Source organism: Myxocyprinus asiaticus, chromosome 11 (assembly GCF_019703515.2).
Source record: "Myxocyprinus asiaticus isolate MX2 ecotype Aquarium Trade chromosome 11, UBuf_Myxa_2, whole genome shotgun sequence".
In the NCBI taxonomy this organism is placed as follows: Eukaryota; Metazoa; Chordata; class Actinopteri; order Cypriniformes; family Catostomidae; genus Myxocyprinus; species Myxocyprinus asiaticus.
The window spans coordinates 21,656,838-21,675,427 of record NC_059354.1 but is presented as its reverse complement, the minus strand read 5'-3'; the positions used below and the strand labels follow the sequence as shown (position 1 = coordinate 21,675,427).

Here is an 18,590-nt window from a genome sequence, read left to right as displayed (position 1 = left end):
TAAACTTTGCTACAATTATCCTTTTAAGCAATATTAACCAGTGAGAACTGTAATAGTTTTGTTTGCTAACTGTGCTGGGATGGCAGGATGTCAAAAAATTCGAAACCGGCAGCTTGTGGGGACATTAAAAAGCACTTATGTTCCCATGTGTCAGGCGCCTTGCAGGATAAGGATGGCGGAGGTCCAGTCAATAGTGTCAGCTGATCCAGTTAGATGTAAAAATATTGTCAAATTTAATTTTGCCCCAGACTGTGTATATTGGGTGATGACCTATTAAACTAGGAGAAACATACTAAAAGCTGGGTCCAAACTAGCATAATGATTCTTAAAGAATGGAAGTCAATTGGTGCCCTCTCATTTCAAGAACTGTTCACAGAATTGGGCAGGGTGGTGGCATTTGAAAGAATGTCATATAAACAATTTGGCAGATTGGACACTTTTGGTAAGAAATTGTACAGGTATTTGTCCTTTCTGGAAGGCTCTCAGTGAGGACCACGTGGAGAGAGACAAAATTATGGTAGTAATTGTGGGTTTGGGGGTTAAAGTTAATTCTGTATATACAGTATATATTCTGTTTATTCTGTTTTTTTTTAAATATAAATCAATAAAAAGTGTTAATAACAACAAGCAAGTAATATTTCGGTTTAACATGAAAATAGAAGAATATTATGACTTCGGCTCTGAATATCTCCCAGTAATGAAGTCCAGGTAAGCTCAAATCATGAGATTCATCAGTGCGGAAGAGCAGTGCTGAAACGCAACTCACGTAAAGTGTTCTTCCGCATGTTGCTTGCGATTTTAGGTTTCAACCACAGATGTCGCTAGAGAGCACAACGTTCCATAGTGCAGCTTTAATGCAACAACTTTATCAAGGTCACTGGAGCCTTCATCTTATGAGTGTACATCATTTAAAGTCAGCCTGAAATCAAAATTGACCCCATTTATTTTCTTAATGCATGTTACTGATCTTATTGTGAGTGATTTATCCATGCGTAAATATTTTTAGCCAAAAAATGGACCTCTTAACCTTTAATCAAAATGTCATAACTTGCTCTTCTGCTAATATGGCTCTAGACTCTTCTCTGCTGATGTATGCAAGGCTGCTCAGCAGTTAAGCAAATAGTCATATGTTTCCATTTAATTTTAACCCCGTCCCTTCAAGAGCCTGAAATGTACACAAACCTGTCAAACCTGGCATTTCCCAAACTATCTTGATTACGGGCCAACTGGCTTGAATTTTGACATTTCGAAGGACGAATAACAGTGAATTTGTGTTAAGTAATTTGTCTGTTCACGGTGCAAGTGAAAACCCTGCGAAACATGCCAAAATCAGAACATATTTGGTATACCATTAGCATTGTAGAAATCCAATATTTGCAGTCAATTAGAGTTTATTAGGTTATTTATTTACATGACTGTATTCTTCATCTAATGTGAGTGTATTTGATTTTAAACATATATACACTACCGTTCAAAAGTTTAGGGTCACTTATTCTTTATTATTTTTTTTCTTCACATTTTAGAATAATAGTAAAGTCATCAAAACTATGGAATAACATAAATGGAACTACAGGAATTATGTTGTGACTAAACAAAATCCAAAATAAATCAAAACTGTGTTATATTTTAACATCTTCAAAGTAGTCACCCTTTGCCTAGAATTTGCAGAAATGTACTCTTGACATTTTCTCAACCAACTTCTTGAGGTATCACCCTGGGATGCTTTTTAAACAGTACTGAAGGAGTTCCCATCAATACTGGGCACTTATTAGCTCTTTTCTTCATTATTCAGTCATTAAGTCATCAATTTAGTTTAATACAATTTTTGTTTTGTAATGAAATAAATTAATATGGTGGCACAATTATATTTTTGTCTACAAAATAAATTTCAAACATTTAAGCATATGCCTTCAGATCAAAAGGTTTTTAAGATCATGAGAAACATTTCAGGCAAGTGACCCCAAACTTTTGAACGGAAGTGTATATATTTAAAGTACTATTCACTTATTTAAGGGTAAAACTTTAAAAGGAAAAAATTACTGGGAGCACCTTTAATATACAGTTATGTGGGGGGCCTGGGTAGCTCAGTGGTAAAGACGCTGGCTACCACCCCTGGAGTTCACTAGTTCGAATCCAAGGGCGTGCTGAATGACTCCAGCCAGGTCTCCTAAGCAACCAAATTGGCCCAGTTGCTAAGGAGGGTACTCTACTCTACTCTGTAGAGTCACACGGGGTAACCTCCTCGTGATCGCCATAATGTGGTTCGTTCTCGGTGGGGCGCGTTGAGCGTGGTTGCCGCGGTGGATGGCGTGAAGCCTCCAAACGCGCTATGTCTCTGTGGCAACACACTCAACAAGCCACGTGATGAGATGCGCGCGTTGACGATCTCAGACGCGGAGGCAACTGGGATTCGTCCTCCGCCACCTGGACTGAGGCGGATCACTACGCAACCACGAGGACTTAAGCACATTGGGAATTGGGCATTCCAAATTGGGAGAAAAAGGGGAAAATCCCCCCCCCCCAAAAAAAAAAAAATATATATATACACAGTTATGTGGAACAGGTTTTTTTTTATTTGTTATATCTCACAGTGGGTGGGGCTACACAGTGGGATGGGCAGAGAAAAACCAAATGACTAACAAAATGTGCTGTAGCTCATTTCTTACTGTGGTCACGACTGGTAAAGACAAACACTCACATTGAAGAGATTTTAGCTTTTATCACTTTCCACTTTATTACTTCACATCTGATAAGGAGTGCTAGTGGAATAAACTACTTCATGCCCCTTTACTGACCTATAATAATAATAATAATAAAAATAATTTGACAGACTACTCTGAGGTTAATAAATCCTTTTAAGTTTTTTAACTAGCCTAATTCGACTTATATTTTTAAACTCTTAATATTGTGATCACTTCAACTGGACCAAAGAAAGGCCAGCTGTAATTCTTATGCATTATTCTGTTCAGTTTTGTTTACTCTGTTTAAAGCTAAGTCTTTTAATGTGCCTGAATGCTGCTATAAAATGTATTCGGGCTTGACACCGACCCTTATTACAATAAAAATGCGCTGAAGTGAGCATGTTCATTCAGCGTGGGTACACACCAGCACACACCTAATCACTTAAACACAGCCATTGAGTGTGTGTTCTACTTTGACAGAGCTAATGACTCTGCAGAGTGAGTGCGTGTAATGCGTGTGTTTGAAAGGTGGGGAGTCATTTGTGCTGGTAATGGCTCGTAATGGGTACCTAAAACAGACCATGTAAACAATCTGCGTTGAGTTATCAGATGGAGCAGCAGATATTAAGACAGAAATGTTGAAGACATTGACAGAAGCAAGGCATATACAAAAAGAAGAACTAGCTTGGAACTGTGTCTTGGTGGTTATCACATGTACTCCACTGTAGTGCTCATTCAGAAACATTTAAGGTTCTGCACAATTTCTACCCTTTTTTACCAATGAAGTTCCATGATTATTCCATGACCTTTCCAGGCCTTTGTGAAACTGTATATATCTTTTTTAATAATGTAGATTCAGACCGATCTGTAATCATCACACTAGAGAAATATAGATTTATTATAGATATTTCCATGACTTTTCCAGGCCTAAAAAAACCATTTTAAAATTCCCTGAGATTTCTAGGTTTTCCATAACCACGGGAATCCTGTAGGTCACTAAAAAAACAAACAAATTTGTGACACTGACAATGTTAACAAAAGGTAGGAGAGTGAATACTGTATACTAGCTGTATATACACTATATTGCCAAAAGTATTTGCTCACCCATCCAAATAATTGAATTCAGGTGTTCCAATCACTTCCATGGCCACAGGTGTATAAAATGAAGCACCTAGGCATGCAGACTGCTTCTACAAACATTTGTGAAAGAATGGGCCGCTCTCAGGAGCTCAGTGAATTCCAGCGTGGTACTGTGATAGGATGCCACCTGTGCAACAAGTCCAGTCGTGAAATTTCCTCGCAACTAAATATTCCACAGTCAACTGTCAGTGGTATTATAACAAAGTGGAAGCGATTAGGAATGACAGCAACTCAGCCACGAAGTGCTACGCCACGTAAAATGACAGAGCGGGGTCAGCGGATGCTGAGGCGCATAGTGCGCAGAGGTCGCCAACTTTCTGCAGAGTCAATCGCTACAGACCTCCAAAGTTCATGTGGCCTTCAGATTAGCTCAAGAACAGTGCGTAGAGAGCTTCATGGAATGGGTTTCCATGGCCGAGCAGCTGCATCCAAGCCATACAACACCAAGTGCAATGCAAAGCGTCGGATGCAGTGGTGTAAAGCACGCCGCCACTGGACTCTAGAGCAGTGGAGACGCGTTCTCTGGAGTGACAAATCACGCTTCTCCATCTGGCAATCTGATGGACGAGTCTGGGTTTGGCGGTTGCCAGGAGAACGGTACTTGTCTGACTGCATTGTGCCAACTGTGAAGTTTGGTGGAGGGGGGATTAAGGTGTGGGGTTGTTTTTCAGGTACTGGGCTTGGCCCCTTAGTTCCAGTGAAAGGAACTCTGAATGCTTCAGCATACCAAGAGATTTTGGACAATTCCATGCTCCCAACTTTGTGGGAACAGTTTGGGGATGGCCCCTTCCTGTCCCAACTTGACTGCGCACCAGTGCACAAAGCAAGGTCCATAAAGACATGGATGAGCGAGTTTGGTATGGAAGAACTTGACTGGCCTGCACAGAGTCCTGACCTCAACCCGATAGAGCACCTTTGGGATGAATTAGAGCGAAGACTGCGAGCCAGGCCTTCTCATCCAACATCAGTGTCTGACCTCACAAATGCGCTTCTGGAAGAATGGTCAAAAATTCCCATAAACACACTCCTAAACCTTGTGGAAAGCCTTCCCAGAAGAGTTGAAGCTGTTATAGCTGCAAAGGGTGGGCCGACGTCATATTAAACCCTATGGATTAAGAATGGGATGTCACTTAAGTTCATATGCGTCTAAAGGCAGATGAGCGAATACTTTTGGCAATATAGTGTATATTATCACAGAGGAGTGAGGGAGGAGCCCATTAGCGCTGTCACAGCTCATGGTTGCCAAGGCTTGTAAGCTGTTCTGCGTTCAGCCTGCTGGGAGAGTGCTAGCATTTCAGGAGATGAGCTGCCAAAACCTATTACAGGTCTTAAGAGGAGATTGGGGTGGAGAACAGATGTGGAGTGGATGGTTTTACACAAGAGAGGTGTGAACACGCAAGTGACACTGCTCAAAATCGCTGGTTCAAAAACAGACCGAGAGCTAAAAAAATTAATGAGGCAGCAACGAGGCAAAAGGCAGAGGCACTTTACGAGAGATCCCTTAACTTTGTCACAGTGTCTCTTTAAAGATGTATTTTATGCTAATGGATATGAGGTGCCGGCCTGGTGGTGGCAAAATGGATACAATGTTATGAATTATTCAAAAGAAGAGAGGGGAGAAAAGAAGAGAATGAGAGAGAGAGAAATTGTAGTGTGTTTTTAATGCATTGCTTTGTGGTTGGTATGGGTGTTCTGGGTGGTCACTAGGGCATTGCTTGGTGGTTGCTTACTGAACCAAGTAAAAAGAATTCACCCCCAAGTCTCTATGATATTCCTGTCCCTAGGTATGGCTTGGGATCCTTTTCTAGGTCTATGGGATTTTATGGGAGTTTTATTGTCTGCCAGGTTACATGCCAAAGTTTCTTTGGCTTATGGGTGATGCTTGCCTTTGCACAGGGTTTCTCAAAGTGTGGAGCACCTTCTAAAGCTGGGCAATATGTAAAAAATATTGTATCGATAATCGCCTTAAAAATATATTGTGATATACGATTATATTGTCAATTCTCCTGCTGAGGGTCGTGAATATTTTTGCTTTATTGATTTTGCTTTAAAAATTAAAGGATTTCTTTGTAGACATGATCTAAAATATAAGACCTACTAAACGGACTGTACATCTATCCCTCAGAGCCTCATTTTCATTCACATAAAAATTAACCCTTCCGTACAGTTGGCAACTGAGTAACAGTGTAGCACTTAGCGGGCCAAATTGACCTGGCTCGTTAAATCGCAGTTCAGTCACAATTTGCACATTTTTCCCCCAACAACTGTTTTACGATCAATAACCAACCTTTCACTAATTCAAACATTTAAAATTTACTCATTTTAAATAAATGCTCCAAATTTACATTAGAATATGTTTATGTACAGTATGTATTTATGTATTTGTAAATGTCTGAGCGCGCATGTGTGTTTGTGGATTGGTAGGTAGATAATGGGTGGGTCAGGATTTGTTTGAACCACACACACACACATTCCAATTTTCCCCATTTGATTTTGTATTAAGCTTATAATATTGTGACAACCAATGTAAGTTTGTATGTGTGTTTGTGGGTGGGGGTGTGTGTGTGTCAAGTTTTGCTTGAACACACACACACACACACACGCACGCACGCACGCACGCACGCACGCACGCATGCATTGTTTTTACAGTATACTGAGCTAATGATATTGTGACAATTTATGTATACATAATAGGGATGGGATGATATATCAAATTTAGATATATCGAGAACCAAAAATATTAACCATAGAGGCAAAACTTTATCTTTTTCAAAAACTTAACCCTTGTGTTGTCTTAAGGGTCAAAAATGGCTTGAATTGACCCGCCACTATGTTTACCAGCAGAGAAAACCAGCGAAATTATTTTTTTTCAACTTGAAATTTGATGACTTTTCATAGAGTGACCCCAACATTAGAAAAAGTGAAACATTGCCTTTGTTCATATTTCCATGAAAGCTGTACACCACCAGGGTACAAAGATTGTCTTAGGGTCATTTTTGACCCCGCAGTTTTAAAATAATTTACACACCACAAAAACCACAAAGTGAGTGACACACACACACACACACACACACACACACACACACACGCACACACACAAGAAATTGAGATTGCGTGTGTTACTGTGATCTCAGACAAAACTAAAACTTTCTTGTGCACGTGCAGCATCTCCCCTCCACGACCCCACACATGACTCAAGTTCACAGACAAAATAAAAAACAATTTCAGACAAAATAAACATTTCTTGAAAGCATTGTTTACTAATGGTGAATACAGTCAGAGACTATAAAGGTGCTGCAAATGACAGTACCCCCAGTTCTCTCTTTGCTGAAGCCATGAGTGCACATTTCAGTGCCCAACAGGTCGTAGATCTGATTTTTTCAGATGTCCAGGAGGAACAAGAGAACAATAATTTAGAAGAGGAGGAGGTATCTGAAGAAGATGGGGAAGAATACAACCCAGAGCACGATGCATCATCTGAAAGAGATATTTTTGTCAAAGAACAGCTAAATAACATGGTCCTTGTTACCATATGACAACCATTGCAGGATGGCAGCGCAAAATGTGATAAGGATGACCCCAGGGCCCACAAGACATGCAGTTGCCCATGCCCAGGACATCACCTCAACATTCTACATGTTCATCACACCAGCCATCGAAAAAATAATCCTAGAGATGACAAATTTGGAAGGTTTCCGTAAATATGGAGACAACTGGAAAAGGATGGATGAGATTGACCTGCATGCCTACACTGGGCTGCTAATCTTAGCGGGTGTGTATAGGTCCCGAGGTGAGTCTACATGTAGTCTCTGGGATGCAGAGAGTGGAAGGGCGATTTTCCGTGCCACGACGCCACTGAAAGTCTTTCACACTTTCTCAAGAATGCTACGATTTGATAACCGTGAGTCAGGACCTGCAAGACGTGTGAGAGACAAACTGGCGGCCATAAGAGAGGTCTGGGAGAAGTGGGTGGAGCGTCTGCCATACCTCTACAACCCTGGGCCTGAAGTAACAGTGGATGAGCAACTGGTTCCATTCAGAGTTACATTTATATTTTCATATCTGTAATGTAAGTGATTTTCACTGTTGATTTGATTATGTATTGCTGTAATATCATTGATTTATGTGATTGTTTTCTGTGACACTGATACTAAATACTGATAGTAATCTCTTTTGTCAAAAGGTCGCTGTCCTTTCCGGCAGTATATGCCCAGCAAGCCAGCAAAGTATGGCATCAAGATATGGGTGGCCTGTGATGCACAATCCAGCTACGCTTGGAAGATTCAAGTCTACACAGGGAAGCCGACCAGTGGAGGCCCGGAGAAGAACCAGGAGATGCGGGTTGTGCTTGATGTGACAGATGGACTGAGGGGCACAATGTCACGTGTGACAATAACTTCACCTCTTATAAACTCAGCCAGCAGCTCCTGAAGAGGAAGATCACCATGGTTGGCACAGTTAGAAAGAACAAGCCTGAGCTCCCCCCTGCACTCCTCGCAACAAGGGGGAGAGAGGCCTTCTCAAAGTTTGCCTTCACCACCACCACCACTCTAGTTTCTTACCTTCCAAAGAGAAACAAGAATGTGGTCCTCCTGAGCACACTGCACAAAACGGCTGAGATCAGTGCTCGTGAGGACAGGAAGCCAGACATCATCCTGGACTACAATCACAACAAAGGAGGCGTGGACAACCTGGACAAGGTGATTGGAACTTACAACTGCAGGAGGATGACTGCTGGCCCCTGGTCATCTTCCATAACATCATTGATGTGTCCTCATACAATGCCTTTGTGATATGGAACAAGATCAACCCTACCTGGATGCCTGATAAGCAGAACAAGAGGAGGGTGTTCCTGGAGCAGCTGGGAAAGGCACTTGTAACCCCACACATTCAAAGGGAGCGCCTCCCCCGCACAGCAGCCTCTGCAGCACTTGTGAAAGCTGTTCAGGGGGCTGAATCTTGTCCTGATCCACCTGAGGCTGCAGCTGGGGCAGGCAAGAGGAGGAGATGCCAGTTCTGCCCCTCAAAGAAAGACTGTAAAACAAATACTATGTGCTACACATGTGAGAAATACATCTGCAAAGTCCATGCGCACACACTTGCATACTGTCCTACATGTGCTAATTAGAGTTGATTGATTTATGTTCTTCACATTTTTGTTTTGTATCTATTATTTTATTCTTATTTATTGTTGTTGTTTATACACCTTGTGGGTGGGGGCAATGGTTCAAAAAAATGGGACAAGACTAGTATTTTGTAGTTGAATTCCTCATTGTACAGTATATAAGAATATATCACTATGTTGCCAAAAAAGTTCAAGACTGTTATTGTTTCCCTTCAATAAAATGCATTCAAAACTACTTTCTGCACATTTCTGCTACTTTCTTAGGCTATACAAGTGCTATCTCTTGCTAAACAATTAATGTTTACACCTATGCAGTACCTTTAGCAATAATAATAATAATAATAATAATAATAATAATAAACCTCTACTTTAGTAAAGAAAACAATTATGACAGGTGTGTTATAAAACGTGTGGTGTCCACTGATTAAATGGAGTCTTTCTGCACTGTGAAGAGGTAAAACCCACATATTCACAAAGTTTGTGATGAATGACAGGTTGTTTCTTCATGCAAAATAGATTTGGGGTTTAAAATTCAATTAAGCTGCTTTATTTTAGGGGTTTGGTGAAGGTGGGTCATTTTTTACCCTTAGGACAAGGGGAGTATACACAATGTTAAGACTACATTGTGACCCGTCACTATGCTCATGTGACCCATCAAATATCATAATCTCTCAATCGCTTCATTTTACCCCTACTGCACTTTTTCTACACTGTTTACTGTAAAGGTCCTTGAAGTTTTTGAAGTGCTGGAATTTAGCTCTGAAAAAAGTACTGGAATACCTGGAAAATTGCCTTGTTTTGTTGAAAAGTGCTTGAGATTAAAATGTACCATTTCTTCTGTGTAATATGTGTCCAAAGATGAAATCCCGCTCACCACTTTCATTGAATAATCTGTCTTTTAATATCCCCTCTGTTCTTTACAGTCAGATAAAAAAGGAGAGTCTGAGAGATGCACGTTAAACTCTAAGTATTAGTATCACTTTAGCACTTGATATACAAATGAAAACTAAAAGTGTTATTTCTTGTAAATTGAACATTATTTCAAACACTGACAGCTCATATCATTATTATACAGTATATACAATTTCAATAAATATACAGGTGCATCTCAATAAATTAGAATGTCGTGGAAAAGTTCATTTATTTCAGTAATTCAACTCAAATTGTGAAACTCGTGTATTAAATAAATTCAATGCACACAGACTGAAGTAGTTTAAGTCTTTGGTTCTTTTAATTATGATGATTTTGGCTCACATTTAACAAATACCCACCAATTCACTATCTCAAAAAATTAGAATACATCATAAGACCAATAAAAAAAAACATTTTTAGTGAATTGTTGGCCTTCTGGAAAGTGTTCATTTACTGTATATGAACTCAATACTTGGTAGGGGCTCCTTTTGCTTTAATTACTGCCTCAATTCGGCGTGGCATGGAGGTGATCAGTTTGTGGCACGGCTGAGGTGGTATGGAAGCCCAGGTTTCTTTGACAGTGGCCTTCAGCTCATCTGCATTTTTTGGTCTCTTGTTTCTCATTTTCCTCTTGACAATACCCCATAGATTCTCTATGGGGTTCAGGTCTGGTGAGTTTGCTGGCCAGTCAAGCACACCAACACCATGGTCATTTAACCAACTTTTGGTGCTTTTGGCAGTGTGGGCAGGTGCCAAATCCTGCTGGAAAATGAAATCAGCATCTTTAAAAAGCTGGTCAGCAGAAGGAAGCATGAAGTGCTCCAAACTTTCTTGGTAAATGGGTGCAGTGACTTTGGTTTTCAAAAAACACAATGGACCAACACCAGCAGATGACATTGCACCCCAAATCATCACAGACTGTGGAAACTTAACACTGGACTTCAAGCAACTTGGGCTATGAGCTTCTCCACCCTTCCTCCAGACTCTAGGACCTTGGTTTCCAAATGAAATACAAAACTTGCTCTCATCTGAAAAGAGGACTTTGGACCACTGGGCAACAGTCCAGTTCTTCTTCTCCTTAGCCCAGGTAAGACGCCTCTGACGTTGTCTGTGGTTCAGGAGTGGCTTAACAAGAGGAATATGACAACTGTAGCCAAATTCCTTGACACGTCTGTGTGTCAGTCCATTCCTTGTGAAGTTCACCCAAATTCTTGAATCGATTTTGCTTGACAATCATAAGGCTGCGGTTCTCTCGGTTGGTTGTGCATCTTTTTCTTCCACACTTTTTCCTTCCACTCAACTTTCTGTTAACATGCTTGGATACAGCACTCTGTGAACAGCCAGCTTCTTTGGCAATGAATGTTTGTGGCTTACCCTCCTTGTGAAGGGTGTCAATGATTGTCTTCTGGACAACTGTCAGATCAGCAGTCTTCCCCATGATTGTGTAGCCTAGTGAACCAAACTGAGAGACCATTTTGAAGGCTCAGGAAACCTTTGTAGGTGTTTTGAGTTGATTAGCTGATTGGCATGTCACCATATTCTAATTTTTTGAGATAGTGAATTGGTGGGTTTTTGTTAAATGTGAGCCAAAATCATCACAATTAAAAGAACCAAAGACTTAAACTACTTCAGTCTGTGTTCATTGAATTTATTTAATACACGAGTTTCACAATTTGAGTTGTATTACTGAAATAAATGAACTTTTCCACGACATTCTAATTTATTGAGATGCACCTGTAATTAATTGATAGAATGCAGAATTTTTATACTTTTAAAAAGTTAAAATGTGATTATTATAATCAAGACAAACTAATTATTTAAAAAATACAAATACACTTTCACATACTTTTTTGGTACAGGTTTTTGTTCAGTTCTATTGCTTCTGCACCTGACAGCCTGAATGTAGTACACTATTTTTGAAGGCTCATTTGTTTGAGATCTTTTCTTATAGTGAAAGGCAAATGAGAAACTCTTATTATTTAAACTTTGAAGATTTATATTGTGTATTAAAGAACTTTATTTTGATGAGAAATTATAATGTGCATTTTACGCAAACATTAAAAATAATAAAATATTTTTTTTCTGCCCTACTTTGTTATTTGTCAGTGATATCATATTGAATATATCATATTGAGATAATATCAAATCGTGAGCCTTATATTGTTTATCGAACCGAATCATGAGATAATCATATCGTCCCATCCCTAATGTATAAATGTTTGTTCGCATGTGTGCGCTATGGGTGGGGGGTGTGGGTAAAGTTTTGGGTGTGTGGGTCAGACGCACCATACACAAAAAAACATTTGTTCTCATCATGGTTTTATATTTGTTTCTAATGTTTTCAAACAGTTCTCGACTCTGGTGTCATTCTGATAATGTTTTGACACTGCATTACTATTTTAAAATACAAGTTAAGCTTTCTCTGCATATTTCAGCTTTCTCATTAGTTCTTATATAACTAGAGATGTACAGAACAACTAATTTCACTGATGTTTAAATGAAGATTTTGGAGTTGACTAATCTAAAATGTACAAAACCTTCAGAAAACAGTCAAAAAAAAAAAAAGTGTTTATGTGACCCATTTAAAATACTTAATCTATTCCAAATCCGATTCTAAATTCTGTTGAAAAGAGGCATTTATCTGTGACGTGCATGCCTTGCATTATGATGATCATCGTACATTAAATATAGAACATGACACACATTCACTGAATCAACGTTAGCAAATACAGGCATATTTATTCAACAATTTAATGAATAGTGCAGGACCAATAGAGCAACCCTAATAACCTGTTCTAAATGGAATTCACCAAGTAAAAATTACTTAACATATTAAAACAATCAGGACATTGTTTAAAATAATTCACAGCTAAGCTAAATGCACTGAAAATTTTCACATTTCATGATGTGCATCAGCCATTGATCTAATATGACAGCTGTTCGGTTAAGAACATTAACCAATAACAATTACAATGTAAAAAAAATAAATAAAATAGCTATAGGATAGAAAAAAATAGGCCTGTGAGAAATGTACAATAAACCTAATGTATTGTTCTAAACATGACGTGCACACAGAATAAAAGACAGTTTATTCAGTTAAGCAGTCGGCACATCGTTGAAAATAGACTTCTTAATCAGCAGATTAAAAAATGGCATACCTTGCCTAAAAACTGCATTTTCTAGGCTACTTACTCAAAAGCATACATTTTTGATGAGCAAAATTAATACGTCAACACGGTCTTGTGAAAGATGGGACTTGACTCAACTGAGGTGACAATCCTGCACTTGAAAAAGCCAGCTTGGCGGGAAAATAACTTACAAGCACGCACAGGTGAAATGAAGTGAAATGTTCACTGAGGTGAAATGAAACTTTGTATCAGCTCCAGATATCCTTTTTATTTATTTATTTATTTATTTATTTATTTAATAGTATTTGTATTACTAATTATATTTAAAATGTGTAACATTAACATGGCAATTATTTAAGTGCAGCCTTTGTACAAATATAAAGCCAAACGTAAATGTGTAAACATTTAAACAGTTTAATGGGGGGAAATACGTATTAACAGACTAGTAATTCCAGTGTAGACTAGCAGAATCAGAACAGTTTAGTCAACTAGTCTCGCGCATCCCTAATATGAACCGGGTCAAACTGACCCATAACTTCCTTGTTATTATTTTGATAGCATTGTTTATAAAAACATGAAATTAATAATTGTAACATAGTCAGCTCCAGATCACCTCCGTGGAGGATGCCATGAAGTTTCAGTCCAAAAAGTTAGTTACGTTGAAGTAAATCTGGGTTAAAAGTTTAAACTCTCAAATTGACCTGGAACCGCATTCAAGGGTTAAATATGGCAAACATCCTGACTTAGGTCTATAACGCAATCTGGACAGAGAAACACAGAGTTTTTGGACTGTAAAGTACAAAAGTATAAAAGAAAAAATTTCAGACAGAATGTTAAGATCTTAACAGCAAGTTTAACAATGTGAAGGCAATAGAGAGAGAGAGAGGGGAACAAGTATCACAGGAACAGGAGACCAAAGGAACAAAAGAGAGAGAGACAGACCCAGTAGAGTTAAGTGTAAGCGGAACTGAAAGAAGGGAGGTAGAATTCATTACAAAAGAAAAAAAAACAACAACAAAAAAAAAAACACTGTCAGTGATTAAGATGATTAAACACCCAGGCTGCTGTGCAGTGACACATGAAATAAAAAAATTGTGGCAGTAGAAAGAATGATTGAAGCTTCACCCACAGCAGAGACGTTTCAGACTCACAAACTCCTAAAAATCCCAGTCAGACTTCTATAAAGCCTGTGGGCCTTTATTACACGGCCTGTTCCTGCATTGCCGGCAGTCATCAGATGCCTTGGTTTTCACCAGTGCCAATCAAAAACAACTCCCTAATGGTCTCCAACTCTCAAATTAATGCTCTCCAAGTCTTTGAATAAAAAACAACAGGGCTGATGCGAGTAAGAATCAGAGTTTCAGACAGGAAAGCTCTGCAAAGAGGTTTCACTGTCAGTGAGCAGACAGGTCATGAACAGAGAATGACTCAATAGATGTGGGTCTAAAGGCCCCTAGAGCTGATATCGAAGAGGAAGTGTGAGACAGAGAGAGAACAAAGCCAGAGTGTAGAGTATGGTTTTAAATAAAACAAGCTGTTTTGAAAATAAATAAATATATAATTAACTGAATCAACAAATCATAAAAGCTAGAATTAAAAAAAAAAAAAATTTAACCATTGGGAAACTGAAAATCAAAGTAAATTGGAATGTTCTCAGGCCCTAATAAGAAAGTAAGATCTGGCAGAATCTCCGAAGTCTTTTTAAGAAGCTTCTAGATCTGAAGAAAGAGTTTCTTGTGCAGCACAGAGGATGTTATAGTAGGAGATACTCACGCTGACCCCAGCGTCCTGTCCGAGGGTTCAGGTAATTTGGGTAGAGCCCGTTGGGTCTATCCATTTTAGCCAGCAGTTTCCGTATGTGCATCACCTAATGGGTGAAGAACAATCCAAATGGAAACCATAGCAGGACACAAATATGAGAACTGATTAAGTTACATAACAGTCATTCACACAGGTGTACCTTCTGATAGTAGGCAGGTTTTCCTGTCAGATATGTCAGGTGCACAAACTCCATGTGCAGCGTCCCGAACTCTGCCAGAATACTGCTACCAGCTGATGCCCAGCCCCAGTTACGCCCCACTCCACTAAAACAGACAGAGGCAAACACACATGACATTTACGTACATAATGTTCCATATTAGCCTGAAGCAAATGTCCATGTCTATAATTGCACATGTAAGAATTACAGCAAGCTCATTTATGTCAAACTGCTCCAATGCATTACTTGAAACAAATTAATTGCCACCCAGTCACTCCTCCATCATCTTCAAAATCCTCTTCGCTACTTCTAACTACCATTTCCATTGAGAATATAACAACAACATACACACTCTTAAGCAGTATTAAGTGTATGTGTGTGCCTGTTTTGACTCTGAAAGCCTGCTCTACATGAATAGGGATTAATAAAACACAGCGCTATTCTTTCCCTCAGGTCTATAGACACCCTGAAAAATGCAGTGGTCTTGTCAGTTCCAGAGCAATTTCTTCTTAATACCCAATTAATTCACAAAAACCATTTCAGGCTCAATTTGACCCTCCTCCCTCCTTAAACACAAAACCCCTTGATGTTCATTCACAAATCACTCCGCAGATGCATTGTGCAATTTTTATTTTAATCTAATAAAATTGTGGAAAGTCACGTTAAACAGGGATGAAAGCCACAGGGATCTTCACAGACGCATTAGGTCCGATAGCCTTCCACTGTGGCATCCCCCAGTGGGAAAAATGAGTGGCGGAGAGACAAAGTGGAGAAAGATGATAGGTTGGATGACAGGGGAAAGAAAGCAATAAAAGGAGAGAAAGGATGCAGGAAGTGAAGATGTGTGTATGGCTGTAGAGATGTGACAAACCTTTTCAGGTTGACCATGGCCCAAGGGATGCCTGTTGGGGTGTTGAAGGCAGGAAGCAGCTTTTCTGCCAGCTGGACAGCCTTCAACTTAAAAACCTACCAGAGACACAGAGAAAAGAAATACATTATGAAACATGCTAAAGACAGAGAAAAACAAACAGATAGACAGAAAGAATCAAGTCAGCACAATTAATCATTCCCCCAGATCATAATAGGGAAAATTTCTGCCATCGGAGCAATTCAAGCTTGAAGTACCACCTTAATGTTTTAGGAGTTCCAGTCAGTAGGAGGCAGTAAGCGCTACTCCAGCTGTACAGGCAACATGCAGCTGTACAGGCAACAAGACACACTTTACTGGCAGCAGAAAGCATAAGTTGAGTATGCATTCTTGCGCAACTCAAACTCTCTTTAACTTAATGGATGGTTTTGGAGTATCACATCATAAGCACAGCGTTTTTAGAATATTGTTTATGATGTGATGCTCCAAAACAGTCCATCTGATGCATGTGTACATAGATGCGTTATTAGACAATGCATCATAAGAAAAGCCCTTATAATAAGTCTTCCATGGACAAAGACGAATTCAATTGACAAATGGAATGCTGTGGACTTTATGCCAATTATAGGCTTATGTTCAATGGAAATAAACAATATATTGTCTTCTAGACACTTTTGTATTGTCTAATCACTGATTTACAATAATCATAATAATGATTTTTTGTTATCTGAATTATTATATTTATTATATATTTTAATAATTTAAATAAAATAATTTAAAATAATAATTATATATTGAATTTATTTTATTTGGGATCATTTCTTGCCAAACATTAATATGCGATTAATTCGATTAATTAATTGGCATACCATGTAATTAATTACTGTAAAAATTTTAAATCGATTCACAGCCCTAGTTATATCATTTTAATATTATAATGAATTATTATTATTTTTGAATATTTATTTGATTTTTATTATATAATATTAATATTTCTGTTGTAATTTTTTACCTTCACACTGCATAGGTCGGGTTAAACCCTTGAGTCTTTATTTTGGCAAACCATTGTGGATGGTTTGTGTTAGCCATGCCCACATTGCACACACAGAATTTTACATATAGCAAAATCTCTACCGGCTGACACTTCATACCATCTCAGCAATATCGCCAAACCACCCAGCACCAAGTACCTGCATGAATGTTTTGTCCTTGGATGGGCGTGGTGTGTTTAAAAAAAAAAAAAAATCATGTCACAATGCAAAAAGTGCACTGACAGTCCTAAAAACAAGCTTCACTTTTGTTATTAACAGTTTTTATTGATTCCATACATAAATCATACAAACATAAAATACAGAATCAATTAAACCCCTCCCACCGAACATTCCCCCACACCCCCACCCGACACAAACACGCACTACAGTGGTCACCAACAATTAGAAAATGTAAAAATAAATAAATAAATAAACACATTAAAACAAAGATATACTTTCAAACAACATCATCTATTCTAGAATAAATCTTATGGACTGATGAAAAGAATGTATAGTCTCTACCAGATGGGTTCAAAAGTCTCCAAATATCTGTAAGACACATCCTATGAAGCATCACTGTTACTCTAGGGGACTTTTGCTTCACTATGATCAAGGACTGAGTCCATCAAAAGATTAAAGTCTCCTCCCAATATTATATCATAAGGGGTGCCAGCGGCTTGCAACATCCCTTCAAGATCTATAAAAAAGCCCTGATCATCAACGTTAGGTGCGTAAATATTAGCCAAAATAAGACTTTGCCCCTGAATTTCTGCTAAAACAATGACTCTTCCTAATTTATCATTAATCTGTCTGAGATATTTGAATTGTAGATGTTTACTTATCAATGTAATGACTCCCCTGCTCTTTCTTAAGCCAGCACTAAAGAAAATGTCAACCCCATATCTTTCCAAAATGTTCAGCTTCCTTCGAGGAAAGATGCGTTTCTTGAAGAAACACAATATCATATTTCTTACATTTAAGAAAATAAATAACCTTCCTTCTTTTTATGGGGTGCCCCAACCCATTCACATTCCACGTGGAGAGACAATCCACTCATATTAACATTTTACATTTTGACGGAGAAAACAGATTGTATAACAAAAATAAAATAACGACCACATTCCAACATTAGTGCAACAATCAAAGCCCAAACTTCCCCCCGAACCAAACAAACAGAAAAAAGAAACATGTGCGCATTAATTTAGAGCACGACAGCGCCAACCGGCGTCCATACCTCTAAACTCAAACAGTCCATGTACGCCTACAAGAGCCCCTGTGACAACTTTGCCGTCGGAAAGCTCAAGTCAGGTGTTTCTATAGAAATTTTGTTAGACAAAATTACACAACAGAAAACATTCTATAAAACAAACTTCACCCAATAAGTGGAAAAAAACTAAAAATGTGTAGATTGCCCTGAAGGTGTGTTCCTCCACAAAACAAACTCCAACCACAAGTAGAACCAGCACAGAAAAAAAAGGCCCGTTCAGTTCCTCGGGCAGTCAAATGAATGTTCAGTGAGCCGGTCCATTCGGTCGTTACACAAGTGCAACACATGCCCTAATCACTCCAATGTCCTGCAAGAAATATTCCATAAAACAAACTCCAGCCAATAGGAGGCATAAGCACCAAGAACGAGCAGATTCATCCACAACTGTTCCGAAGAAATTATTCTACACAAAACAAACTCCAGCCGCTAGGCAGAACCAACACAAAACGAAACTAAAAAA

General features: G+C 38.8%; 1 protein-coding gene across 3 annotated transcripts in view; it reads right to left on the bottom strand.

The window, feature by feature from the left end:
* LOC127447866 (mannosyl-oligosaccharide 1,2-alpha-mannosidase IB-like) overlaps positions 1-18,590 on the bottom strand; it is a 186,492-nt gene that overhangs the window by 28,773 nt on the left and 139,129 nt on the right. For all 3 annotated transcript variants that reach the window (XM_051710018.1, XM_051710019.1, XM_051710020.1), the window contains 3 exons: positions 15,836-15,930; positions 14,947-15,070; positions 14,760-14,853 (listed from right to left, as the gene is read on the bottom strand). In XM_051710018.1, coding sequence (XP_051565978.1) covers positions 14,760-14,853; positions 14,947-15,070; positions 15,836-15,930 — 313 coding nt within the window. The remainder of the gene's footprint in view (positions 1-14,759; positions 14,854-14,946; positions 15,071-15,835; positions 15,931-18,590) is intronic.